The sequence below is a fragment of the Sphaerodactylus townsendi genome, linkage group LG02 (assembly GCF_021028975.2).
Source record: "Sphaerodactylus townsendi isolate TG3544 linkage group LG02, MPM_Stown_v2.3, whole genome shotgun sequence".
Classification (NCBI taxonomy): Eukaryota; Metazoa; Chordata; class Lepidosauria; order Squamata; family Sphaerodactylidae; genus Sphaerodactylus; species Sphaerodactylus townsendi.
Genome location: NC_059426.1, coordinates 3,679,999 through 3,707,465, shown reverse-complemented (window position 1 = coordinate 3,707,465; position 27,467 = coordinate 3,679,999). Strand labels below are relative to the sequence as shown.

Sequence of the window (27,467 nt, the reverse complement as noted above, 5' to 3'; positions counted from 1 at the left end):
GCTTAGAGAGCTCAGAAGAACTGTGGCTAGCCCAAGGTCACCCAGCTGGCGTGTGTGGGAGTGCACAGGCTAATCTATATTCCCCAGATAAGCCTCTACAGCTCAAGCAGCAGAGCTGAGAATCAAACCCGGCTCCTCCAGATTAGATACATGAGCTCTTAACCTCCTACGCCACTGCTGCTCCCCAAGCACATATTATTGTAGCTGATAAGTGCTGAGGCATTTTAAGATTCTTGCAAATATTTTAGCAAGCCCTTGGTATTCGTGGACGAGGATTGGGTTTGGTTAGGGTTTGGTTGCTGTCAAGTAGCTGACGTATGGTGACCCCTCAGGGTTTTCAAGGTAGGAGACCTTCAGAAGTGGTTTGCCGCTGCCTGCCCCTGTATGCCTTGGAGATCTCCCATCCAAACACTAGCCAGGGTGATACCAGCCCTGCTCACCTTCTGAGGTCCTAGAGGATCAGGGCAGCCTGGGCCATCCGTTGAAGGGAGGACTGGTATACAGGCAGGCAATGTGGAGTATTAGGATGATTATTTATTCCCGTGGTGGCGAACCTTTGGCACTCCAGATGTTATGGACTACAATTCCCATCAGCCCCTGCCAGCATGGCCAATTGGCCATGCTGGCATTAAAGTCCATGATCCTCGGAGTGCCATAGGTTCCCTCCTAAATGGAATAGAGGGAGTGGTTATGCGTTAGCGGTTGATCTCCTGGGTGTGCCAACCTTACAAGAATTCTGTTTCCAATCCCTGTTTGGATTGTGGAGATCTTTAGGGTTCAGTGGGTGCACTTCTGCATTAGATTTTCACCCCACTCTCTTCCTGTGTTTGCCTAGCTTCAACCTATTCTTTTTGGCAAAACTGATCTTGAGCTGATCAAAGATGCCACAGAATCCTCTGCACTCTGTTCTGCTTCCAGAAGGCATCTGCTACTCTGCATGTGAAGAGTCTGGACTACACCCAAGAAGTAAAAAAAATTCACAAGGAACTGCTGGGTTGTGACACGCTTGAAGGTGTCAGGTGTCCTGAAAGTAATTCATAAGAACATAAGAACATAAGAACTAGCCTGGATCAGACCAGAGTCCATCTAGTCCAGCACTCTGCTACTCGCAGTGGCCCACCAGGTGCCTTTGGGAGCTCACATGCGGGATGTGAAAGCAATGGCCTTCTGCTGCTGCTGCTGCTGCTGCTGCTCCTGAGCACCTGGTCTGCTAAGGCATTTTGGCAATCTCAGATCAAGGAGAGGATCAAGATTGGTAGCCGTAAGATCGACTTCTCTCCATAAATCTGTCCAAAGCTTTTTTTAAAGCTATCCAGGTTAGTGGCCATCACCCACGTCCTGTGGCAGCATATTCCAAACACCAATCACACGTTGCGTGAAGAAGTGTTTCCTTTTATTAGTCCTAATTCTTCCCCCCAGCATTTTCAATAAATGCCCCCTGGTTCTAGTATTGTGAAAAAGAGAGAAACATTTCTCTCTGTCAACATTTTCTACCCCATGCATAATTTTTTAGACTTCAATCCTATTCCCCCTCAGACGCCTCCTCTCCAAACTAAAGAGTCGCAAACGCTGCAGCCTCTCCTCATAGGGAAGGTGCTCCAATCCTTCAATCATCCTCGTTGCCCTTCTGTGCACTTTTTCTATCTCTTCAATATCCTTTTTGAGATGTGGCGACCAGAACTGAACACAGTACTCCAAGTGCGGTTGCACCATTGCTTTATATAAGGGCATGACAATCTTTGCAGTTTTATTATCAATTCCTTTCCTAATCATCCCCAGCATAGAGTTTGCCTTTTTCACAATTCATGTAAGAGATGGAAGTCCACTGAAGTCTAGTGGCTGTTTGCATGAAAATTCTCAGCTTCACCCAACTGTTTGCAATATGGAATTGCACGGTACTTTTTTTTTTTGTCGCTAAGAGCACAGACACTCAGGGAAAGGTAAGGAGTTCCACAGACGTGTACCGGCAAAGGCTTTCACAACTGGAATCAACTGGCTGTTGTGGGTTTTCCGGGCTGCGCGGCTGTGGTCCTAACGCTTTACCCAGGAGAACCCACAGTCGACATCTTTAGAGACACTTGGTATGTGTGTGGTTCAGCAAAAAGAATTCATGCTGTTTTTAAAATATGCTAAGTCAGGCCTCATCTAATATAGACTGATTTAAATCCAGGCGGCTCGACTCTCGAGTGAAGAAAGTTCAACCGAGCAAAAGAACAGTTCTCTTTATGTGCTGGGTGTGTTTATTTTGACTTTTCTAAAATAATAATAATAATAATAATAATAATAATAATAATAATAATAATAATAATAATAATAATAATAATAATAATAATAATAATAATAATAATAGTTTCCACTTCCCTAGTAGCCGCAGTCCACTGCCCACTGGCCGCTCAAGGGCTGATTGCCGGCTTGCATTTGGAATAGGCTCCAGAGCCTCCTTCCCTGCATCAAACAGCTTTGTTAAACCCGGTAAATTGGGTTAGGGTACAAGAGGCACGCTTCCCTCGGCCGACTTGCAAGCGGTTCTCTCGCTGCTTGTGTTTGCATATTAAATGGAAAATGTGCTTTCCACAAACATAAGCACATCGCTCACTGAGCCAAAAGATATGCTCCGCCGAGAGGCCAGTTTGCTATGCTAACATCCGTTTGAGGTGCTCAGCGGCCATTCAGAAGTGGCCGGCATTTAGAAAATGGTGCGGATAGTTAGTGAGGCCTGATTAAGCCAATATTTTCTGCCACCAGTGTTCAATTGGGACACTGAATCAAGTAGGCCACAATATCCATTGGACAGAAATGGCACAGTGAAGGCTCTGCTCAACCGGACAGGCCCTAAACCATCAAGTGATTACTCAGAGTATCAAAGCTTTGCAATGCTGCATGCTGGGAAACTATATTGTTGCCCAATAGCACATTCAAGATCCCCAGGAAAGAGCTTTCTAATGATCTGCTGGTATCAATGGTCCATTCCACACAGCCTAAATAAGACGTCCTGGGGAGGCAGTCCACACAGCTTTCCTCCCAAGGAGTCCTCGGGATGCTTTATCTTAGCTTTTGGGGAGAATGCTTCACAGTGCACCTTTTTTCCTTAAGACATGCCTTGCCTGGCTGTGCAGAATACAGAGCTCAGGAGCCGTCTTTTTTTTTTTAAAAAAAATTATTATTATTATTATTATTATTATTATTATTATTATTATTATTATTATTATTATTAAATTTAGCATACCGTCCTATCCCCGAAGGGCTCAGGGAGGTGTACAGATAAAACATCAGCTAAAAACATACATATAATTAAAACAACAGTCGTATCTTAGAACATCGCCCGCGCCCTTACGAAACCCTCCTAATGTGAAATAATGGGTCCTGATGGTATTAGGGCCCATGGGGGTAAAGAGGAGGGGGCAGGGGCCCTAATATGTGTCCCGTCGGACCATTAAACTCTCTGGTCAGTTTCCTCCTCAGATTGCGCCTGACATTTTGTGTGCCTTTGAAAGGATTCTCCCAGCTGCCATTGCTCAAGGACGTTTGCTCTGCAGGCTCCAATCCTGGGCACCTTTTCAGATCCAAAACTACACAGTTGTACCCAGCTGGTCCTGCCGATTCCAGCAATATATAGTTTTCCTATTTAAAAAAAGATTTCCAAGGAGCTACCTTCAAAGATACACAGATGCACATAAGAGAATGGAAGGACTCTTGGGCGTTCCCATTGAAAAGCATTGGGACCACAGAGGGCAGGTCTACCGCCCACTGAGAAGCATTGTTTCTCAGTGGGAGACCTCTGAGTGGCTACGATTTTAGCATTCTGGATGAACAGAGGTTTGCAAAAGAGTTGCTTCCCGAGCACGTCAAGCACAGCAACTTGTCCAGCTTCATCCGTCAGCTCAACATCTGTGTCTGCAGTGAGAGCAGAGGACCTCAACAACTGCCCAGAGGACTTGCACAATGTCTGAAGTCCAGGAGATGAGAGAACAGCAGAGTAACATGGACCTGAAGCTGCTTACAGCTGTCAATTGTGTCTTGAAGGGAGTGTCAGCCAGGTGTGGTTGTTGGCGTCAACAGTTGGATAGTCCTTAATATAAAACATAACAACTGTGTGTATGTAATAATCTTGCAGTATCACCCAACCAGTGCTAACACTGAATAAATACAGTAGTAAGATGGTGGAACATTCACTTTTCCAAGAACAATTATTTGGCCTGTTCTTATCTGCCTGGAGAGAGAAGGAAGCAAAGGGGAACAGAACTGAGAGGCAAAAACAGAGAATTGATAGTAGATAGATAGATAGATAGATAGATAGATAGATAGATAGATAGATAGATAGATAGATAGATAGATAGATAGATAGATAGATAGATAGATAGATAGATAGATAGATAGATAGATAGATAGATAGATAGATAGATGAATGTAGATAGATAGATGAATGAATGAATGGAGAAATGGGTAGGTAGGTGGATGGTAGGTAGGTAGGTAGGTAGGTAGGTAGGTAGGTAGGTAGGTAGGTAGGTAGGTAGGTAGGTAGGTAGGAAGGAAGGAAGGAAGGAAGGAAGGAAGGAAGGAAGGAAGGAAGGAAGGAAGGAAGGAAGGAAGGAAGGAAGGATTCTCTTATGCATCTCTGTGTATCTGAAAAGATACCTCTTCAGGGAAAAAAATAGGAAAACTACATATTGCCGGAATCAGCAGGACCAGCTGACTACAACGATCTACTTTTCAGGCTGAAAAAGTGCCCAGAATCGGAGCCTGCAGAGCAAACGTCCTGGGGCTGCCTTCAGCAAATGAAAGCAGGGAGAATCCCTTCAGCAGCACACAAAATGTTGAGCACAAGTGGAGGGCGAAACTGACCAGGCAGCAAAACGGTCAGTTGGGAAACAGCCTCTTTTCCTGAAACTCTGGTGCCTTTGCTGTCTGGAAAGCACACTAGAAGCCGCATCTTCTTAAGATGTTCCCAGATGTCTTATTTGGGGTGTGCAGAGTGAAAAGAGGCAGTCGCCTCTTCTTAAGACATCCCACAGATGTCTTTTTTGTGCTGTGCAGGATGTACCTACGTCCCTCAGAGAGACGCAAGCAGCCCGTTGCCTGCCCTGCCTGGACCAATGGATGCTTGCCACAGGTTGAGTAGGAGCCAACAGCCCAGCCAGGTATGTCCCCTTTTCTCCTAGCAAGAGGACTCTGTACACCATGGATATATTCGGGGCAGGGGGAAAGATCACCACACATTCCCCTCAACCCACTGCAAAGCAGGAATGCCTCAAGGCCTCCTCAATCCACAATCCATCATCATACAGCTTCTTAAATTTTCACCAACCTCTATTAGTATTCCTGTCAAATGGCTCCGGAACAGAAATGTATTTACTCAAGTTGCTTCTAAGTATGCAAAGCCCAACTTTCTGGAGTGTGTGAGGGAATAAACTTCTCCCGGGCTCATAAATATCAAGGAGAATTCAAGGTAGCTACAAAACAAAAGGTATACAATATTTATTCCTGGGTAAGCCTTGATGCTACTTGGGGAATTATCACTATTATATTACAAGAACAGTATTCTGTCTGTGTAAATGCCCAACACAAGTTATACCCTGATTATCAAGTCCCTCTTGATTATAGAAAAAGGGGCAAAATAAAGTCAAGAGCCGACTTTAAATTAATACAAGACATAATATTGTCTTTTATCATATCAGCAGAATTCCAGTGCCTCGTGTAGCATACACTAAATGCAGAGATGTTTAATGCTCCATGTTTAAAGATGGCAGAGATCTTTCATTCTGAATCTTTTGCTGATTCCGCATGGGCCAAAAATAACAGTGTGAAAATGGTGTGAAAATGGTGTAAGAGGGTTTAAAATGGTGTAAAAGGGTTTCTACTGTTTTCACACCATTTTCACACTACTATTACAGCCCATCTTGAGATCAACCTTTAAAAACTAATGATTTAGGAATTACACCTCTATAAAGTCATTACCTGATTTGGGGGGATTCTGCTGCCCTTAAAACTTTAAGGAAACAAAGTCCATTTACATATTGACAACCCCCCCCCCCCTTTTGCTTTAGTCCATTCCAAAGCTTTTCCCCCTGGGGCATCTGGGATCAATTACTTGCTCCTCTTTTGCTGCTTTCCCCCCCCCCCTGCCCCCACACATTTTCCCTGACATTTGCACGGGGGCTTCAATTACTCTCTGCAAAGGATTCAGCTTTTGATGCTTTGGGATTCTGCCTTCCCCCTGACATCATTCATAGGGGCGGGGTTTTTTGTTTTTGTTTTTAATTTGCATGCAGTTGATGCAACACATCAGTACAGCACTGAAACAATACTCTAGTGTTGGTTGTGTGTGCAAGCGCACGAAGATCTGAGTCCTTGCACGTCAGCTGTTTCTTCGGGAAAGGGAATTTTAGTAACAAATCTTCTAGGTTCCACTGCCCTGCATGTTTTCTGTGACATCCCATCTTGATGGGCATGCTGCTGGCTCCCCACCCTCCTCTTTCAAAGCCGGGATCCAGCTTTGCAAATGAGGGTGGGGGTGCCTATGGAGAGGGGAATCACTCTTCCCATCTTGACAGGCACTCTGATGGCCCCCTTCCTTTAGAAAGCTGGGATCCAGCGTTTCAAGTGGGGGGGGGGGCGGGCATGGAAATGGGAAGGACAGAAAAGACCACTGCATATTTATTGAGCCCTGCACTATTGTCAAACAAACATTTAAAACCACACATGCCCATTTTATACCATATGATAATGGCAGCGAGGATGGTATTGGCAAAGAAATGGAAAAGAGAACATATTCTGTTAATTGAAGAGTGGGTTATTAAAATGCAGGAATTGTGTATGGTAGATAGAATGAGCCATCAAATTCGTAATGCACTTTTGAAATTTACAAACTGAATTGGGAATACTGGACGAGATACACTGAGGAAGAAAGGGGGATACATCTATCATCTATAGAATTCTAGAGTAAGATTATAATGCAATTTATTGGATTTGTTACTAAGGATATTAGAGTGTGGAAATGTAGTGTTAAAGGGGACGGTGTACTAGAAAGAAATTTATTTTATGTATGTTTTCATTTATCTATTTATCTAGATTTGTCATTTTATAAGAATGTAAATATATGAACTGTAACTTAAAATGTATGTTAATTGTGATAAGTTTTGAAAATGTTTCAAAAAAAATTATTGGGGAAAAAGAAGGTTCAAACACAAGATTTGTGATTTTGTGATTGTGTGTTTGTTTGTTTTCCTTTTAATATTTTAACTGCAGTTCTAAAATTCTTCAATAAATGAGTTGCAATCCAAAGAAAGCATATGCTGGGTTGTTTCACATATCTTGCAAATGTGACCCTAGCCATATTGTGCTGGAGGGGGTCTGGTAAAATCAGATGCTGCTAGTTTAGGATTTAAGCTGGGGTGGGGTGGGGGATAAATCTTCGTTTTTATGCTATGTTTCCCTTTTAAATTATGCATCTTAATTCTTACAAGCCAGAGAACTCACTGGGGCTTCTTTCCGATTAATTGTATTTGGATTGCTGTCTCAATTATGAAAACTGGCAATATATTTGAATGCACAACATAATCCAAAAATTGTTGCAAAATTTCAAAATCCAACCAATCTTTAAATTTCAACAGTCAGAAGATGATGTCAGAATTAGCCAACCTGAACACCAACATTTCTAATTAGGGTTGATTTGGCTGGCTAAACAAAGAGATCTCAGATACCGTCAAACTGAATACCTGAACTGTCAAAAATCCTTTCTACATGTCAAACCCTGCCAAATATTCACTACAGCCAAACGTTAGCTGTGAAATGCTTTCTGCTGGCTACTCTGAAGTAGGGATGCTCCTGAAATTCATCTCCTGATCTTCTCCAGAATCTAGACTTTCAAATTATTCGCTCTGGTTTCCTATACAGAATCAACAATAACAACAACCTTTATTAGGCATATTAAAATAGGCTCCAGAGCATTACAGAGATTTTTGAAGTACAAATCAAAAGTACATTCAAAACACAGACAGATAAACTGTATCTAGCATTGGACGTTACTTAGAAAATTCTGTCACTTGTAGAAGAAATTTTGCTACTTTCCAAAGAGCCCGGCCTCTGTGCTGTTAACAAAGCTCCACAACAGGTTGTCAGGAGTCTCTTTCAGATTTGTCTAAGACCATGGGAGAGAAAGTCCTGATACCCACATATCTCGGACAGTCAAGTATAATGTGAGCAAGAGTCTCCACTTGGTTTTAGTGTGGACAGATGATTCTGGAGAGGATAGATGAGTAGCGACCCTTTGTAATGGCAGATGGAAAAGTATTGCATCCCCTGGCCCTGTGATAATCCATCTCTGTTGGGGTTCAGTTAATAGTTCAAGATATTTGGCTATGGGCCCCTGTTCTGGTACTATTCCGACAGAAAGGGGTGAGCATGATTTATTTGCTTGGCCCAACAAGCTATGGTATTCCTGTTCTAGAAGTCTGCTTTTAGGTTTAGAATCTCTCTGGGTGACAGCATACAGAGATCTTCAAGTATTAAACCTAGAGAGTAGATTTTTGATTTAAGAAGTTGATACCATTCGGAGGCAAATAGGTCTGGGCTCACAGTATACAGAATCCAAAGCATTTTATTCCACTAAGGTTTCATTTTTTAGTTCTCATTTTTTACACCAAGCCCTGGGGCAAGGGCAGTGTGCTGCATCAGCCACCTCCAACAGTTCCTTCAATATTTTCCCTTCTCTACATCCGAAAGATGTTTTAAAAAAACCCACCCTACCTCACTGCGTGTGCATAGATAAAAACCCTGCAAATAGGTTGTCTTCATGAGGACATACAGGACATACAAATGGATTATATTAGGAGTCTTTTGGGCACCATCCCATGGGGGGAGGGGAGAAGGCCACATGCGTGGGCACGCACACACCCTGTGCTGAGGAGAATACAGGTTGCTCAGGTCTTGATGCTGTGGGTCGTGGACAGACCTTCTTTCAGTGACCCTTGTGGAAGGACTGAGAATGGTAGACATTGCAGTTCTTGCCCATCCCCAGCCTCCTGGGGGTTGGCTGTGGTGCCCCCATGGTTCCCCAGAGTACTTGGTTGGTCACTTGGGTGTCCCCTCCTGTACAAACTGTACTTTGTTCCCCAGGATGATAGATAGATGATAGATAGACAGATAGACAGGCAGGCAGGCAGGCAGGCAGGCAGGCAGGCAGGCAGGCAGGCAGGCAGGCAGGCAGGCAGGCGGATAGATAGATAGATAGATAGATAGATAGATAGATAGATAGATAGATAGATAGATAGATAGATAGATAGATAGATAGATAGATAGATAGATAGATAGATAGATAGATAGATAGATAGATAGATAGATAGATAGATAGATAGATAGATAGATAGATAGATAGATAGATAGATAGATAGATAGATAGATAGATAGATAGATAGATAGATAGATAGATAGATAGATAGATAGATAGATAGATAGGGGACAGAGCCCAGGGAAAAGGCACAACCACGGGAGAAACAGCGCACCCCTACATTTGGGCTCTGAAATTATAGTAGAACATTTGAGAAACTATTCTGCACTGACAGAAGTGGATGCCCCAAGCCAGCCCAAACGGGCCCACTGCAGCTTAGGCACTAACAGCTGGGCAACCTTGCTGCCGGCTCAGTTCTTAGGTCTCGCTGAGGTCTTTACAGGGTTGGTGTGAATCCATACAAGATGGGGCACATAACAAGCTGAAGCAGCTGCCCCATCCAATGGGAACCACTCGTGTCCCCCCACCGCACAAAAACTCCCACAAACATGGTGAATGACTGAATTCAGCTTTCCCACGGGTAGCTCCGCTTCCCTCTCGCCCCTTGGTTGCAAACAGATATGCAGAATTCTTGAGATGATTCCCAGGATGGTGACTAAACCTTCACAGATGGCTGTCTGGGCCAAACCTGCCACAGAACAGGCACAGTGGATTGGATTGTGCAGAACATTTCTGCTAGGGGAAGGGGGGCAATTTCACTCAAGGCATTCCTGTCCTGTTGGAGACCTTCCGTTTCCCCCGGGAGCCCCCTGCCCCTAAAAAGCAGCATTCGCGGGGGGGGGGGTGTCATTGGCCTGCAGAGGAGCGGGAGGCTGGGGGGGGGGGGGGCAGCAATTCTTTCCATCAGCAGAAGTCTGCTGTGGGATCTGAACCTTTTGTCTCAGCTAATATCGATGTTAGGAAAAGAGCTTTCCTTTCTCAGCTGGCATCAGTGGGGGACTTCTGAACAGGCAATCTTTCCCGTGATGAACCTGCTTAAGAGGCAAAAATGTAGGCTTCGTGTGTAATTTCGTCTGCCGAGGGTCCTGGGCCTTGTTCATTAATGAGGCACCAGAGAATCCTGGAAGGTTCCCAAATTGCAGATTTTGTGTTTCTTCTCCTCTTAATGATGCATTCCTTTCAGGTGCTCTTTGTAATTAAAGCCAAATGAAGCCGTATGAAGTTAGACTGAGTACATTCAGGGTCTCAGAGTGGCACAGAGTTATCTGCCAAACATTACAACAACGGTAACAAAGAGTAAAAAAAACAAAAAAGGAAAGCTGTACTGCAATCTGAAAAAAGAAGCAACTTTCAAAGGTATCTGAAAGTATTTTGGCCAGCGTGACCAACATCCGCAATTGGAAAGGTAGGACAGTTGTCTAAGGGCAGACAGCTGCTAATACTGACCACCACCTCTGTTGAGAGGAGCAACTCAGCGCTGCTAACTTAATGACAACCTTGCATTTAGAGTTAGGAGGGTCTAGCACAGAGGAAGAGAGCCAAAGGAGAGGGCAGAAGACGACCAGCTACAGGAGGAAGAGGTAGTACACAGTTCTGTGGTGTTGCCCAGGACCCACAAAAATCTGGAATTGGCCCTGGTAAGGTTTCCCCCTGGGGGTACTCAATTGGCAACCATGGAGTGACCACTTGACCACCCAGCTCCACAAAACTGTCCACTTTTATGCAAGCAAAGGGTTTAGTGAATCTACTCCCCCTGCCCAGAGCTACCGCGTTTCCCCAAAAATAAGACAGGGTCTTATATTAATTTTTGCTCCAAAAGATGCGCTATGTCTTATTTTTAGGGGATGTCTTATTTTTTCCCATGATTTTGCGCCCCCCCCATGTGACCAGATCAGCTGCGCCGGGGAATCTGTAACTAAGGCTTATTTTTGGAGTAGGGCTTATATTTCAAACATCCTCCACAAATCCTGAAAAATCATGCTGGGTCTTATTTTCAGGGTAGGTCTTATTTTCGGGGAAACAGGGTAGGATTGGAATTCTTGTGCGTGGGACTTATGGGGATACATGAAGCTGCTCATGACTGAGTCAGACCACCTGGGTGTATCACAGGTTGAATCCCCACTACCGTCTTAGCCAGGTTTCAGAACACAAACTAACCAGGTTTGAGGGACGACCTCCCCGGTCGAATCCCCACTACCGTCTTAGCCAGGTTTCAGAACACAAACTAACCAGGTTTGAGGGACGACCTCCCTGGTCGAATCCCCACTACTGTCTTAGCCAGGTTTTAGAACACAAACTAGCCAGGTTTGAGGGCGACCTCGATTAGTCCCACTGCGTCTTAGCCAAGGTTTCCAAGAACACAAATTAACCAGGTTTGAGGAGGGCGACCTCCCGGTCGAATCCCCCACCCACCCGTCTTAGCCAGGTTCAGAACACAAATAACCAGGTTTGAGGACGGCCTCCCAGTCGAATCCCACTACCCGTCTTAGCCAGGTTCAGAACACAAACTAACTTGGGTTTGAGGGCGTTACTCCAGTCCGAATCCCACTACCGTCTTAGCCAGGTTCAGACTTCATTAACCAGGCTTGAGGACGACCTCCCAGGTAGAATCCCCACTACTGTCTTAGCCAGGTTTCAGAACACAAACTAACCAGGTTTGAGGCGACCTCCCTGGTGAATCCCACTACCGTCTTAGCCAGGTTTCAGAACACAAACTAACCAGGTTTGAGGGGCGACCTCCAGTCCGAATCCCACTACTGTCTTAGCCAGGTTTTAGAACACAAACTAACCAAGGTTTGAGGGGCTGACCTCCCGGTCGAATCTCCACTACGTCTTAGCCAGGTTCCAGAACACAAACCAGGTTTGAGGACTGACCTCCCTGGTGAATCCCCACTACCGTGCTTGAGTTTCAGAACACAAACTAACAGGTTTGGGGTGGTTGTGTTCTAAAAACCACAACTAAGAACAGTAGTGAACCGACCAGTCATCCCGATAGTGCTTGTTCTAACTAGGCTATGGAAGAATTCATTCCCTGAGTCTTGTCTCCTCCAACTGCCTGCAGCTCTGCAGGGTCTTGGGAACAGGGATTTCACACCTGCTACTTCCTGTCCTGGAGATGCCAGGGGCCGAACCTGTGACCTTGTGCACAGGAAAGAAGTGTGGAACCACTGAGCCATGTTATGCTCTACCACCCATCGAGGGCAGAGTTGGGAATGTTGTAGTAAATGTCAGCTCGTGCAACGGAACACACACCTCCTGGTATGTTTTATGGAGAGTAGGCAGAAGTGACCGATAAGTCACTTAAAGGATTTACATCGCAATGGAGCAGGCTGCAGAATGGATAGAATCTGGCAGGGGCAAAGAAGCCTTTTTCATGCCCGGCAGTCAAGAGACACGGCTTAAAACTCTTCTTTCCCATATTAAAATGGAAGCCCCGTCCACTTTTATGTCTGCAGTTGTCTAAATGTCGAATGTGATGAATGATGAAGCAGTGGCCCTATTCCTGCCAAGGTCAGTGTTCTAGGTGTGCCCTTGAGGGGGAAAAGCAGTGACTTATGCAGAGATACAACAGTCAGGCTCTTGTGATGGCAGGCAGCTTTGCAACATCTCTGCACGCTGAATGATCGGACCATATTCCACGTAAAGACTGAGCCACGGAAGGGGAGGGCTGTGGTTGCCCGCTCTGGGTTGGCACATTCCTGGAGATGTTAGGGCGAGAGGTGGGTGGGGCTTGAGAATGGGAGGAGCCTCAGCTGCCAGCCCACCCCCCAAAGCTGCCATTTTGTTCAGAGGAACTGATCTCTATCACCCAGAGTTATCTGTAATTCTGTGAGATCTTCACAGATCTCATCCGGAGGCTGGTAAAGCCAGGGAGGCCAGCACTATAAATCACGCAGGGATGCAGTGGCAGCGTCCTTTATGGATGGGTACTTTCAGGAACCTTTGATTTTTAAAATTTATTTCTCAGGGTCTCCGTGCAGCGCACTGGTGTGCTCTACATGATTTGAAAAATTAGCCTTTCAGTATTCCCTGCGCTGTTCTTGTCAGTGATGGAAAAAAGAAAACTTTTCTCTTTTTCTGCGTAGCAGGTATTAGCAGTCCAGAGACCAGCTTAAAATCTACGCTCACAACTAATTTTACTTTCCTTTCGTTAAGCCATTTTTATGGTGGGGCGTTCCCCCAAGCTCTTCACTTTTGCAGGACTGGGTATAATTGTCCCCTTACATCACTGCAACATTTGGAAAAACGCAATCCATGCCAAATGGCAGAGTCCCACAAATGGAAAGTTGTCTGACTTTATTAACAACAAGCTTCTCTTTGCCCGTCATGGATTTGGCACTGGCGGGAGCTGCTGTGAAATTATAATGAAGCCACTATAGTGAAGGGGCTACGAAGCATCACCAGGAATAAGTCTTCTCTGCTTTGCAAAGGATTTGCCCTCAATTCATGCGCATGCACACAGTCAGCACAAACGAAAAGCCCCGTGTTTATAAGTGGGCAAGACAAGAGAGAAAGGGGAAGAAAAGGATGATAAGAGTTAATATCTGCAACACCATTTCCTGCGACCATCTCTCCGTGGGGAAGGCCCGGCTAATTAGTTCTGTTAGTAAATGGAGCAAATGTGAAAAATACGAAGGGCCTTCATTGAGGTAATCAATCAATCAATCAATCAATCAGTCAATCAGTCAATCAATCAGTCAGTCAGTCAGTCAGTCAGTCAGTCAGTCAGTCAGTCAGTCAGTCAGTCTACACCAGGAAATTTAAAAAGACTCTTTCCCCCACCACCACATGTGACATATTATGATTATGTGGAGCAGCAGTGGCGTAGGAGGTTAAGAGCTCATGTATCTAATCTGGAGGAACCAGGTTTGATTCCCAGCTCTGCCACCTGAGCTGTGGGAGGCCTATGAAATTCAGATTAGCCCTGTGCACTTACACACGCCAGCTGGGTGACCTTGGGCTAGTCACAGCTTCACAGACTCTCTCAGCCCCACCCACCTCACAGGGTGTTTGTTGTGAGGGGGGAAGGGCAAGGAGATTGTAAGCCCCTTTGAGTCTCCTGCAGGAGAGAAAGGGGGGATATAAATCCAAACTATTATTATTATTATTATTATTATTATTATTATTATTATTATTATTATTATTATTATTATTATTATTATTATTATTATTATTATTATTATTATTATGCCCCTACCAGGGAAACAGAAAATGGTTCCCTTCCATTTACAGTATGGTGTTGCTCTTTATTATCATTGTGTAATTACTACTACTGCTCTTGCTGCCATATTTTCCCCAAATGCCCCCGGAGGCCCTTAGGTGGCCCCCTGCCGGGCTCTAAGTGCTATGCTGCTGCGTGTTGCCAGCTTATTGGAGCTCTCGGCAAAAGCACCAGCAAGAAAAGCCATGCAAGAACGGCCAGCACTTCCTCTGAGTGCTAGGCAGACTACTTCAGGACATGGAAAAGGAGTGGCGGAGCATGTGCAGAAAGCCCCAGGCCCACTCTCTGGTGCCTGCTGCTAATGGGATCTCTGCTAGCAGGGCTGGGAAAGGCATCTGTCTACCTGGATAGCTCCCGTCTAAAGAATCTGTTGCCTTTTCATTGAGAGCTCTTTCGCCCATTTCCAGGGCTGCTCTTTCCAGCATATTTGTTTTCCTGGTACTATTCACACATTCCATGCTGTTTATGCGCAGCCAATGCAAAACCAGGCCTCCTATTTGAGCAGCAATATTTCTACAGAAGTTGGTTTTTATGGCCAGGAAAAAAAGAGACAATAGCAGTTTGTAGTCTGCACTGAGAACACAAAGAGTTTCAGGCCTAGGCCAGATGAGCAGGTCAGAGATGTTTTGGGGGACCTTGAGCCGTGAGAAACTAGCAGATAGTTGTCCAGTGCACCTGCTTATGTTAATTTGCATTTCTGGTAAAGACAGCTGTGAATCACACTTACCCGACTGCAGTTTGCCTCTGGGGTGGGGTGGAGCCAAAGGTGACCTTCAGCAACTTTGAGGGGCCGGTGAGCACCATGTTGGGCAAGGAGCTGGCGTCCTGGAGGGAGGCCAGGTTGACCCTTTAAAGGGGGAAAGCCCTCCTTTGTTCACAGCCATGTGCTTGACCCAGCCCATTTCGCCCACCACCTCTCCCTGGGTTCATTTGGTTGTTGCATTTTTCTGTCGCAACCCGTTCAGCGGTGGCATGGGTAATGATCTGGAAGTGCCGATGGCTGACAGAGGCAGCAGCCACCCGAACCGGCAAATGGGGATCACCTCTTGCCAGGAAGCGTCCGCCCGGCAGAGCCAACTGTGAGTGAGAGTCCAATACAGGGCATCCGCCCGTTGGAGCTTCCGCTAGGAAGCGAACAGGCCAGATCAAGACCATGCCGCCCTCAAGCTTCTGTGTTTTGGTTGAAACAATCAGAGTAGCTATGGCCAAAATGTTTATCAGCAAAATGTCCAGATGCGGTTGTGGAGAGGATTCACCCCCCCCCCTGGTGGTTTCCCACCCTCAGAAGGCAAAGGCTGATGGGGGAATGTGCTTGAAATGCCCACCATAACCTGAAAAGAGGGTGTAAAGCAGGAGTAGGCCAGTAAAAAATACAAGGGGGATTGATTGAGGTGGGTAAAAACAGCCTTCTCTGAAAAGCAAAACTTGTTCGCCAGCTTTGGGTCTGGAAAGGTCTGGCTAGAAAAAGCAAACTTTGCCTGCTGGGAGAGCCCAACCATCTTCCTTGGAAACTGCAGCACCTGGGAAGAGGTGAGCAGCCCTTCTTCACAGCACCAGTGTGGGAATGGACCAGAATGTCTACAAATTGTATTTGATACTAAGGAATATTAAGTTTGTACGAACCAAAGATTTCTAAGAATCAAAATGGGTTTCTGTAGAGACCAGGGACACATGTAGCAGGTGGTCAAACTGCATGTTAAAAGCTTGTCAGTGATTATGCAGGCAAGCAAAGATAAATATCTTTAAGATCTTGGCACTACGAGCCAACGTGACAGAAGAGATATACTTTATAACTATATGGGATGCCTAAGGGAAATAAAAGAGATCAGAGGTTAGAATAGAGATGAATGGGGCTGATGGGAATTGTGGTCCATAACATCTGGAGTGCCAAAGGTTCACCACCACTGTGCTAGTCTCTTCTGGCCTAAAGTCCATCCAAATATCTGTGGTCTGCTAATGACGCCTAGGCCTGAAACTGTGCTTTCAGGACAGGCTACGTTGGGAAAAAGAAAGAGCAGCTCTTGCCGCAGCTGCACTGAAGCCCCCTGGACAGCCTTTTAAAGATTATGTGAGGTTGCATTTGGGTGGGTGGGTTACTTTGGCCTACTGCAGCTGTTCACAGATGCCACTGATCATTCCCCACCCTCCTTAACCTCTTTCATCCTACACTAGGATGGCCAAAGCAGAACATCATCAGTTCCCAGGGACGGCTTCTTTCTCCAGCTAGAGCTGAACGAAGCGGGTGAACTTTTGCTCTATGAAAAATGGACCTTGAGGCAAACTCTGTTCAACCCGCCTCTCCCCTTACATTCTGCAGAAGCCAATCTACTGGTGGTCCCTGGCCCCTCTATGATGTGGCTGGCTTCCACCCGAGCCAGGACTTTCAATGCCTTGGCCCGAGCCTGGTGGAACACACCAACCATCTGGGCCCTGCTGGATCTTGAACAATTCTGCAGGGCCTGCAAAACAGTGTTGTTCCACCGGGCCTTTGGGGGAGCCAGCCGCTGATAGTGCCGTCCCCTCTGCTCTCTGCTGCATGCTGTATGCTGGTTACGGGGGCATAAGATCTTTGACTGCCCTATTGATTATTGGTCGCTATCAGATAGTGATTTTGATGGTTTTAAGCTTTGCTGTATTTAAAAAATCTTAAGTTTATGATGTATTTTATTTGATGTTTTAGATTGTGCACTACCCTTCAGGGGGGTGGGCGGTCGTCATCATCGTCATCGTCATCGTCGTCATCATCATCATCATCATCATCATCATCATCATCATCATCATCATCATCATCATCATCATCATCATCATCATCCAAAATAGTTCAACGACGGCTTAGCTGACTGAAGCAGCTGAGCGGGAGTGAAGCGGCCCTCCTTTCACATCGCTGCCCAGCAACACACACCACGGCAGCCCCTCTGCCTCCTGTTACTTCTGCCATTTTGAGTATGTCACACAGAGATGGCTGCCAAGAAGATAGCAACTTCCATGGGACACATGCGCTAAGGTAAGGTGACCAGCCGTCCCGCTTTTGGCGGAACAGTCATGCTTTTCAGCAACGCATCCCGCGTCCCGCGTGGTTTTAAAATTTTCCCGATTTAGGCAATGCACCAGCGGGAGTGTGCACGCGGCCGCAGGAGCGCACTGCCTTTTGCGGCGCTCCCCGGTTTCCCGCGTTACAAAATTAAAAATCTGGTCACCTTACGCTAAGGACAACACATACTATCTACGCCAGCTGAGAGAAACCAACAGAAAAGCAAGAATTAGGAGGATTTACAGGAGAACGAAACAGACCAAGCTGGTTGCGATGCTGAGCGCTTAAAAATGTGACCGCCCCAATTATAAAGTGATAGTTCTTTTTTTAACAGTGAAGGGTATGCAGTGGGGGGAGCATGGACACCCCCCCCCCACTCTTCAATACTTGACTCCCTTCTCCTCAACTGAGCTCCAGTGCCTGAAGAATGAGAATGCAGATTGTTTGGGGAATAAAGCCTCAGGCCATGGGAGAATTCGGTGTCCCTCTTTCCTACTTTAATTTATCAGAAAGAACTACATGTTCAAAGCACACTGGAGGTGAAGGGAACCTGGCAAGAGTGCAACTCCCGCTGTTTGAAAATCATCCCAGCCTATACTCAAGCAATTTCGTCCTGGATTACCCATTATGATTTTCACAGCTCTTCCCACAAATGAAACTGAACGCACCAACCACCAGAATTTTGGGACAGCTAGGTGGGTAGATAACAATAGCGAGAAGGCTGTAACCCATCTGCCCGCTTGCAAAAAAATACTGCCAACTAATGTTTGGCACGGAAGCTCCGCTCTCGCCTGTACTCCCTGGCCCTCACTTCTGACGCTGGTTTCAGAGCTGATGATCCCATTCTCTGCCAACTGCCTTCCTCCGGGGGATTCTCAGCTGGCAAGAACGGAGCCACATCTGGCTCTTTAGTGGTTGCAAGAGAGTAAGGCAATTAGGAGGTTATTCATATCTCTGCTGCGAACCAGATCTATATGCTGGTGAACATCAGTGTATGGCTATAAATGTGTACAGATCTGGAGGAAGCTTGGAACAGGCAATTACATATTTTGTTGATTCTGACAACCGCGCTGCAACCCCAAGGCACCAAATCTAAGTAGCAACTGAGAAAGCAATGTTGGAATTCCTTCAAGTGTGTTGCACTTGCACATGATGCCTGTTTACACACAAGCTATATCCACCGGAACTTGCTCTCTGATAGGAGTGCACCAGGTTGGATCCCTAAGCAATTACCTTCCACTGCGATGGAGCACGAGAAGGAACTACTTCCCTGCTGTTGCCTCTTCCTGGATTCAACTCTGCTTCGTTACCCTCACCCTTCCTACCTCTGCTGGGTAATATCTGGTGACAGAGTAAACATCCTCTCTAGGACTGAAATGCAATTGTTACAGGCCCTTTCCCCACTCACTGTTTGCTGCTACTCGCCCAGTGGCCAGCGGGGTCTTTCACTCCCACTACAGGGGTGGCTAGCATGACAGCTAGCTCTGCTCTTAGCCCCCCTGTGTGGGTCATTCCAGCTGCCAAAGCGAGCCTTTTGATGACCCAGCGCGGAAGCGTGGGGCAGTGGAAAGCGGGGAACCGACCCTCGGTAAAGGTCCTGGACCAGGCAAGCAGTCATTTTAAAAGTGGGGAAAAGGCCACAGTGGCCGGCTCAAAGACTCTGGCACAGAGATTGATCACCCCAAGAATTCTTCCTGGACAAGCCCAGAAAGAGTTCCTGACCTGCAGGACGCTGTAGGGATGAGCCCCGCGAACCCAGCAGAGCCTCAGAAAGAGTGCATGGAATGCCTGTGCCATCTGTGACCTTCTGGGTGCACACGGTCACCCATCCCCCAGGCCCCCCCCGTGAGTCACAGGTCATGAACTACCCTGACTCGGTCTGAAGTAATCCCAAACAAAGGGACAAAGGGCTCTTGCTAGGTATAGATTAGACAGGCATGACGTTTCCTCCCATACGTGAGCAACCCCAGCGATGTCATGTATCATAAGATATTCTCCCGGCTCTCCAGCCTCCGTTCATGCCCCTCTGAAAGCCCTATTAAAAAAAAAGGTTACTTAGGGACTAGCACCGCGGCCCAGAGTTACTTAGATCGGATCCACGCTGCAGCTGGCTCTCTCCACCGGATGATATCACCGCGTCTCGCCTCTTCCTTGCGACCCCCGCGGGCCGACTTCAGGACGCTACAAACCCAGGGCCTCTCTGCTGATGCACCATGACTCAGCTGCTGTGATCCTGACTCATATTTATAGAGCACACCACTACAGGAATCCATAGAGTATTTTTAAAACCCCGCCACTGTCCACCGGCGTGAATTCCGTCCGCCTTTCGAGATTACATGGCTATAGATTCAGGCACAATGAAAGTAAATAGACTGGACACTGAAACATTTTCAAGCACAGACTTCTCAGCAGGAGAGTCAGAGAACTGACATGGCATGAGCTACAACCTTTGTGGAGAGATGTTGATTGAAAGGAAAGGAAAGGTTTAAATGGTCAGATTTTAGGTCAGAGAATGCCTGCTTGAATCAGGAGGTCAGGCTGCCAGTCTGACTTGCTGGAGACACATCATTAGCGAACGCACGGTTTTCTTTCAGAATACATTTGCCTTAATTGGCCAGGAAGGATCAACTAGATATTTCAGTTGCACAGGCAAAATGGCCAAAATGGCCAGTGTTCTCCACATGGGAATTGCATAATTGACTGTTTCTAAAACTGAGGGGAAACTGCATGACAAAGGAAATTAGATGTCAACTGTCACGGCTTCCCCACAAAAGCTCCTGCGTCCGATACTCTGGCAAGAGTGCCAAGAATTCTTTCAAGGCCTCCCTTCAGGCTCCCTTCACAGAAAGGCAGTTGCCAGAGTTCTTTATGGAAAGGACGACTCAACTAGTTTAACTTTCTGAGGAATATTTTCAGAAGCAAAGTAAGTTGGGATGCCTCTGTTCACGTGGCTGCTGTTCGGAGTTTGTGTGCCAACGTTCATGGCCCAGAGCGAGTCAGACGCTCTTCACAGCTTGTGTACAGGCCAGGTGCCTGCCGCTCATGGGCCTCTCCTGTCTCCAGTTGCCCAAACTGGCCAGCGTGACTCCCTGTAGAAGTTGGGATGGGAGAAGAGCAATGAAATGGAGAGATGACCCATGTTACCTAGCAGGTTGGAGTAACGTGGACTCGCTTGTCCACGGATAGTAAATGCAGTCATGACTAGTGGGGCCTCTACACCTGCAGGCAATTACAGAACACAACATATCATTAGTATTCACAAGGGCCATGCTGCGCTGGCGCTGTTGCCCTGCAGCGGAACCGGAGGTGTGGCAAAGAGCAGCAGCTTGATTGCTCAGCAAATTACCTATCCATGAAACCAATGCAGTCCTCCAAGTTCGGGCCCAGGCACCTGCAGCAAATCCAGACGGAAGGAGGAAAGAGCACAAAGAGAGAGAGAGAGAGAGAGAGAGAGATGGGTCAAATACTTTATGTACAGTCAAATTCAACAATTCCCATCATTCCATCTGGTTCCAGACAGCTGATTTAAATTCTTGGTTATACAGCTGTGCTGCATCATACACTGCAGTGTGCAACAACGAAAGATGTACAATGTAAACAAACGCCACTTTTCAATACTTAACCAGCGTACAGGCATCTTGCTGCTGCTTCTCACCTCGGTGTGGTTGACAGGGGCTATGTAGAAATGGGCTAAGATGGCAGGTTTCACTTGCAGACCTGAGGGGCAAATACTTGTGGTTTTCTCAGAGGCAGTTTAATATAACAATCCAACCTGGACAGTCTCGAACCACTGAGGATTGAAAAGCCAAAAAATGACACTGCTCGTTTGCAATTAAGGGACACTGGACACATTTCACTTGTCCTGGGGAAGAGACTTGAGATGGTCTGTGAGGCAGCCATTCCACAGTTGCTGCCACCTTCCCAAACAGCATGAAGAGTTGCCCCCTCCTCCAGAGCTGCAGGTGTCCCTTCACCCATTGCCCGGCTCACCTGGGGCTTGCGTTTGTCTTCATAGAAGGCGTTCTCAGTCTCAGCAGCAAAAGAAAACAAATTGCTCAAGACAACCTGATGAATAGAGAGTTAAATAATGGTTTCGAGGCCTACAACACCCAAACATGAAAGGTCTCCCTGTGTCTCAGCACCGTTCAACATGACGTCAGCTTGGCACCTGGTTGATTCCTGGAGGCTAATGAGGCCAGATTTCCATGGGCTTTGTGATGCCAGTTTTAAAGTCCTATTTTTAACAAGGCAGCTTCTAAAAAATCACTCAGGTTCTTTTATTATTAATTGGACTGGGTACCAGACTGGTTGCGATCTTTCTACACTGTGGTCGATTCCCCACTCACGATTAGATGCATGCTCATCACTCCAAATATCCAGGTTTCCTGCAGAACTCCCGACACCAGCGTAAGCAGCTTTCATCCCGTTTAAATTATCCCCATTACTCAGCCATGTATTTATTTTAGGTTGATTCCCCCACTTCAGAATGGAATTAATTCAAACCTGTTTGAAAGAATGCGAACTTTAGACGCAGTTCATGCTCCCCGCGGCAGCTTCCACCTGCTCCCTGGGAAGCGGAAACACTTGCCTTGGGATTTCCCATTGCCGGCCAGATCAAGCAGCGTGATCGTTCAGGGCTATTCTGATTAGCTGCCGTGTTGTGCTGGAAATGAGAATTTTTTCTTAAGATCTTTGAATGGAAGAATCCACATTTCTCTTGAGCATCGCAGAAGAACTGCATAGGGGCCGAGGCGTTTAGAACAAAGCCCGTTTCCACGTGCCGATCTGTCGTTTAAAGACAGTGAATGCAAGGTCAGACACAAACGCTACACTTCCCCATTTCATTAAAACAAGTTGTCCCTGGCTGGACTTGAACCAGCAACCTTTTGGGTAGTAGGCAAGCACTCAATCAACTGTGCCATACAGGCACTACTGATTTAAGGCTGGGGAAAATGTTACTTAAATCTCCTTGTGTTGCTGTGTATTTCATTAAAACAACTTGTCCCTGGCTGGAGTTGAAGCAGCAACCTTTTGGGTGGCAGGTGAATGCTCAATCAACTATGCCATACAGCAGTGGTGGCGAACCTATGGCACTCCAGATGTTCATGGACTGCAACTCCCCATCGGCCCTGCCAGCATGAAGCCCAATTGGCCATGCTGGCGGGAGCTGATGAAGGATGGCTTCCCATGTATCTGGAGATGCTCACTCACCACCCTTTCCCCAGGCCACTACTTGACTTGGGCTGGGGGAAAATGCCATTTAAGTCTCTAAAGTACACTGCTGCCTTGAGGAAACAGGCTCCACCTCGCTTCAAAGTGACGTGGATATCCGCACAACCCACTGCGTCCTGATTGGATGGGAGGCTCCACGTCACTCGCAAGGGCGGGTAGTTTGAACCCAGATTCACCCCCCCCCTTCTTCCACACTGCTCCACATCCGTTGAATGTCTTTTCAAAAGCTCTACATACAACCAGGTCCGGAAAAAGCGCGCGCTGAGGAGGAGAAGCAGCAGCGAAACCTGGTTCAAGCAGAACACAGTGGGTAAGTCTTCCCCAAACCGGGTTTGTTCATTTTCTTAGCACGCACTTTTTGCCCAGTGAGGAATCGGCTTTAGAACCTAGAAGTAGATCTTTTCAAAAAATGCACGGGCAATCTGGAGCGGTGGGAAAGTTGGGGGTGGGGGTGGTGTGTGAATCCGGATTCGAACTACCTACCCTTGCAAGTGATGTGGAGCCTCTCATCCAATCAGAATGGATGGGAGATCCACGTGGATACGAAGCAACATGGGGCTGGTTTTGACTGATTGAGTAGAAGGCAATACAAAGCAGTGCTACACGTCATATCCACGTGGATCCGAGGACATGGAGGCTCGCGGAAACAGGGCTTTGCTTTAATCACTCATTTCTTCATCTCCTAACCCTAACCCTAGGAGCAGCAGTGGCGTAGGAGGTTAAGAGCTCGTGTATCTAATCTGGAGGAACCGGGTTTGATTCCCTGCTCTGCCGCCTGAGCTGTGGAGACTATCTGAAATTCAGATTAACTGTACACTCCACACGCCAGCCCGGGTGACCTTGGGCTAGTCACAGCTTTTGGAGCTCTCTCCAGCCCACCTACCTCACAGGGTGTTTGTTGTGAGGGGAAGGGCAGAGATTGTCAGCCTTTGAGTCTCCTGCAGGAGAAAGGGGATATAAATCAAACTCTTTTCTTCTTCCGCATTAAGTGCGTTCTGCGCGTACTCGCTGAACATGGATCCGTCAGCCCGACTGCTGCCGGCAGTCAATCAGGATAGCCCTGAAGCGGATCGGCGTGTTCGATCCATGTAGTCGGGGGACTCCTGAGTGGCTGCACCGTTTCTGGGAACAAGGAGGCAGAAGCTGCAGTGGGGACCATGAAACCCGTGTTCAAAAGGTCCTGAATCTTGCCAAACCGGTTTGTACCTACTTTCATTTTTGAAGTGGGGAATCGACCTATGTCAGTGGTGGCGAACCTTTGGCACTCCAGATGTTATGGACTACAATTCCCATCAGCCCTTGCCAGCATGGCCAATTGGCCATACTGGAAGGGGCTGATGGGAACTGTAGTCCATAACATCTGGAGTGCCAAAGGTTCGCCACCACTGACCTATGTCTTAGTCCTGCCCCCCCCCCCCCGAAAAAAATTTTTGGGAATAAATTCACTGGCAGGAGAACCTTGCCCTGGGTCCAGGGATTCTCCTTCACTACAGAAGCTTTCTCACTTAGCAGAAGGGGAGTTCTTGGATTCAATTCACCGGCTTCTGTGGTTGTTGCCATATTCAGAAACAGGTAAATCATATCATCAAGTCCAGCAGGGGGCAAGTTGGGGGGTTTAAATACTGTTCTGGGGCTTCTAAGAGGCACATGGGCTATTCCAGCTGTCCTGTATTTCAAGGGTCGGCCTGCCATTCAACCTCAGAGCCTACGTGCAGCAGCATTTGTTCTTGCTTGGCATTCTCAGCAGCTCCTGGGAAACCATGCAGGTAATGACGGCGGATGTAGACTCCTTCACTTTCCCTTCTGTAGCGTATCAAAAGACCCTGAGGCTGTCTGGAGCGATAAAGGAGGCCTCCTTCCTGTTAGATGGCTGAGAGTCCATTAGTCATTCTGAGAGCTTGCAGCCGAGCATGAAAAGGCACCCATGGTCTTGGGCTGGGCTCGCTGCTGTATGCCTCAAAGGACTGCAAAGGACATGGTTGTGCTGCTTTTTCGGGATCTCATTTGTTGTATCTGTTGACATCCCCGTTTGGCTTTAAAGGTCAGAATCCCTCTTTTGGTTTATGCATGGCCTTTCTTGAAAAAGAAAGACAAAGTTGAGCATAAGGGAAGAATAATTAGACACACACACACACACACACACCCCATGTCTCACTCCTGCTACCGGTAAGAATCTTCACTGGAATCCCTGATCTAAGGAGAGCACAGCTCCTTCGAAGCGCTTTGCCACTGTGCTGTGGACATTTCTGCAACGATGCTTGGATGCTTTCATTTCTTTTACTCTGGAAGTGTGCATCCATCGTCATATGCCCGGCAGGATTTCATAAGCCACCCCTACCCACGGACAACTGGCCTTTCCATTTGGCTGGAAGCCCTGATGAGTTGCAGTGGCAGAAGAGGTCTCAGCTAATGCAGGGTAAAAACCAATGCCAGGACATCAGCCGAAAAGGCAAAAACACATTTTATAGTGGAGGAAGCTGACGCAGTGTTTGCTGATGGAGGGGTGCACAGCGATACAGCTGCGTGAAACCTACAGCAGCCGGATTTCTGAAAGTATGCACCAGTGATGGAATAAGGAGAGAATAATAGGCAATGTTTCCCACACTGAAAACATTACCTGTTATTGACTACAGGCAGAAGCAGCTGATGCAGACCTACGAGCACTAGCCTGGTCCAAGAGGCAGAGTTCCGCTGGCGGATGCGCCTCAAAGCACAGACTTCATTAGAGGACTGGATTGGGCTGGCGTGGCAGAGCTGCCCTGCACTTTTCTGACAGGTATTTGAGCTTCTCTCCGTTTCCTTCCAGCAGTTAATCCACCACAGAGAATTAAAGACACGCTAAATGGAGCAGCGTGATGATTTCTCTCAGCCATTCCGGTTATGGATCATGTTGCAGCACAGACATCCTGTTCCTCTTGCTACACTTTTCATTTTCACTTGGGGAGTCCGGTACAGGGAAGAAGGACTTCTCAGATGCTGCTTTCAAATAGATGAGAAGTTGGAGAATTATGGATTGGCCAGAAGAAAGACAGAGACAGAGAGACTGATTCCCTTTCTGTCTCCGGACATATCAAAGTGCGAAGCTGACGACAATAGCCAGGAGATGGACTGGGAATCGATTCCAGACATCTGGAACCACTCATTATAACCACTCACGGTTTAACATAACGAGCAAGTGACAGAAGGGCATTATAATGGGACAGTGTTTGTAAAAACGATCAGGGAAAATACCGCTGACTGGGTGCCACAATTTTTTTTTTGAAGCATCAGGGTTATGAATAAGGATTATCCCATTAACCTCCTCTCTGTTCCTCTACATCTAAAATATTCCGACTGGTGGCAGAGAGAACATATTTCACCTTTAAGGAGACAGAGATCAGAATGTTATTTGCAATCATGTTTGACTCAAGCAAAGCCAAACCATCTGCTCCTGGGAGCCATTTTGCCACAACTCAGAGGAGAAAGGTTAACTGAGAAATCTGGTGACAGTTGGTGTTGTTATGTTTTTTTCGTGGGTTGGCAGAGCACACCTGCACACAGGAAGAGCCCACAAAGCACAAAGGCTGCGGCATCGCACCTGTCTGAAGAGGAACAGCGTACGCGCATTGGATAAGCTCCCTAACCTTCAGTTGCCACAGCCTCCAAAAGTTCCAGCAAAAATGGAAACTGTTTTGGATAATACATAATGTGGGATACTAAGATACTCTTTGCTTGGAGTCTTTGCTTTCTTGTCCATCTCATCACAAGGCTGGTGTCCAAACTCACCAATGTGTTTAATTTGCTCTCCTATATTTCCCAATAGCTTGAGACAAAGAAATGTACCAAGTGACGTTTTCTCCGTTCCTCCCTTTGCCATCCAAGAATAACAGCAGAAGCCACAGAGATGCACTCTTCATTTGCAGCCAGAACTGACTTTAAAGTGAGATCACAACAACTGATCAAAAGCAACGTTAAAAAAAAAAATCACACTTAATTCTGAACATCCAAAGGCATTTAGTTGGTGATCTGTCAGGTTTGTGGTAGATGTCCCGTTTCAGAATTTCTTAGCGCTCAATCTATTGGAGATGTTTTGGTCCATGCAGATTTCAGGACTGAGGAACAGTCTATAGATCCTAAGAAAAATTTAAATGCGGTGATTGCGTGAACTGCTTTCAGGCATGGCGGATAAAAGTTTTCAGGCTACATTTGAATCCAGACACATCTCCAATGGCAAATTCATATTGTTCTGTTCCCAAGTGAACTAATATCAGGTGCCGTGCACTCAGCCAGAACAGAATGTAAGACCCATAGTCAAATAAGCTGTTCAAAAACCGTTTAATAGCATTGAAAGTTTAGGACACTGACTCCTCCCAATAAGTCTGACTAATAAAGAATACTTGTGATGCTGGAATCAATTGGAGATTATTTGAAGAGCTTAAAGGCACCAATTCTTCCTTAACTGCTTCTTAAAAAGTCCGCTCTGCTTGCCTCTTCTTCTGAGTTCTCCCAGTGTCCTCTATCTGGACTCTGTTTTTCCTGCAATTCTGCTGAAACTTGGCTACTCAAAATACTATGGATCTCAAACACTTATATGTCTGAGATATTGCGGTCTCCAGGTTTCCCTAGACACCTGAGACTAAACAAAACTGTAAAACAAAGAGACAACAAGCTAATAAAGAATGGTAGTACTCATGCCTCTGGAGGACTTCTTAAAGGGACAGGGTCTAACTAACGTTCCCTCCAGACAGTGGCGTAGCGCCCACAATGCCCTGGGTGCA

General features: G+C 46.6%; 1 protein-coding gene across 1 annotated transcript in view; it reads right to left on the bottom strand.

Moving 5' to 3' along the window:
* Nucleotides 1–27,467, bottom strand: part of ERBB4 (erb-b2 receptor tyrosine kinase 4) — a 751,441-nt gene that overhangs the window by 17,159 nt on the left and 706,815 nt on the right. Inside the window, exon 14 of the mRNA XM_048483573.1 lies at nucleotides 20,825–20,869. Coding sequence (XP_048339530.1) covers nucleotides 20,825–20,869 — 45 coding nt within the window. The remainder of the gene's footprint in view (nucleotides 1–20,824; nucleotides 20,870–27,467) is intronic.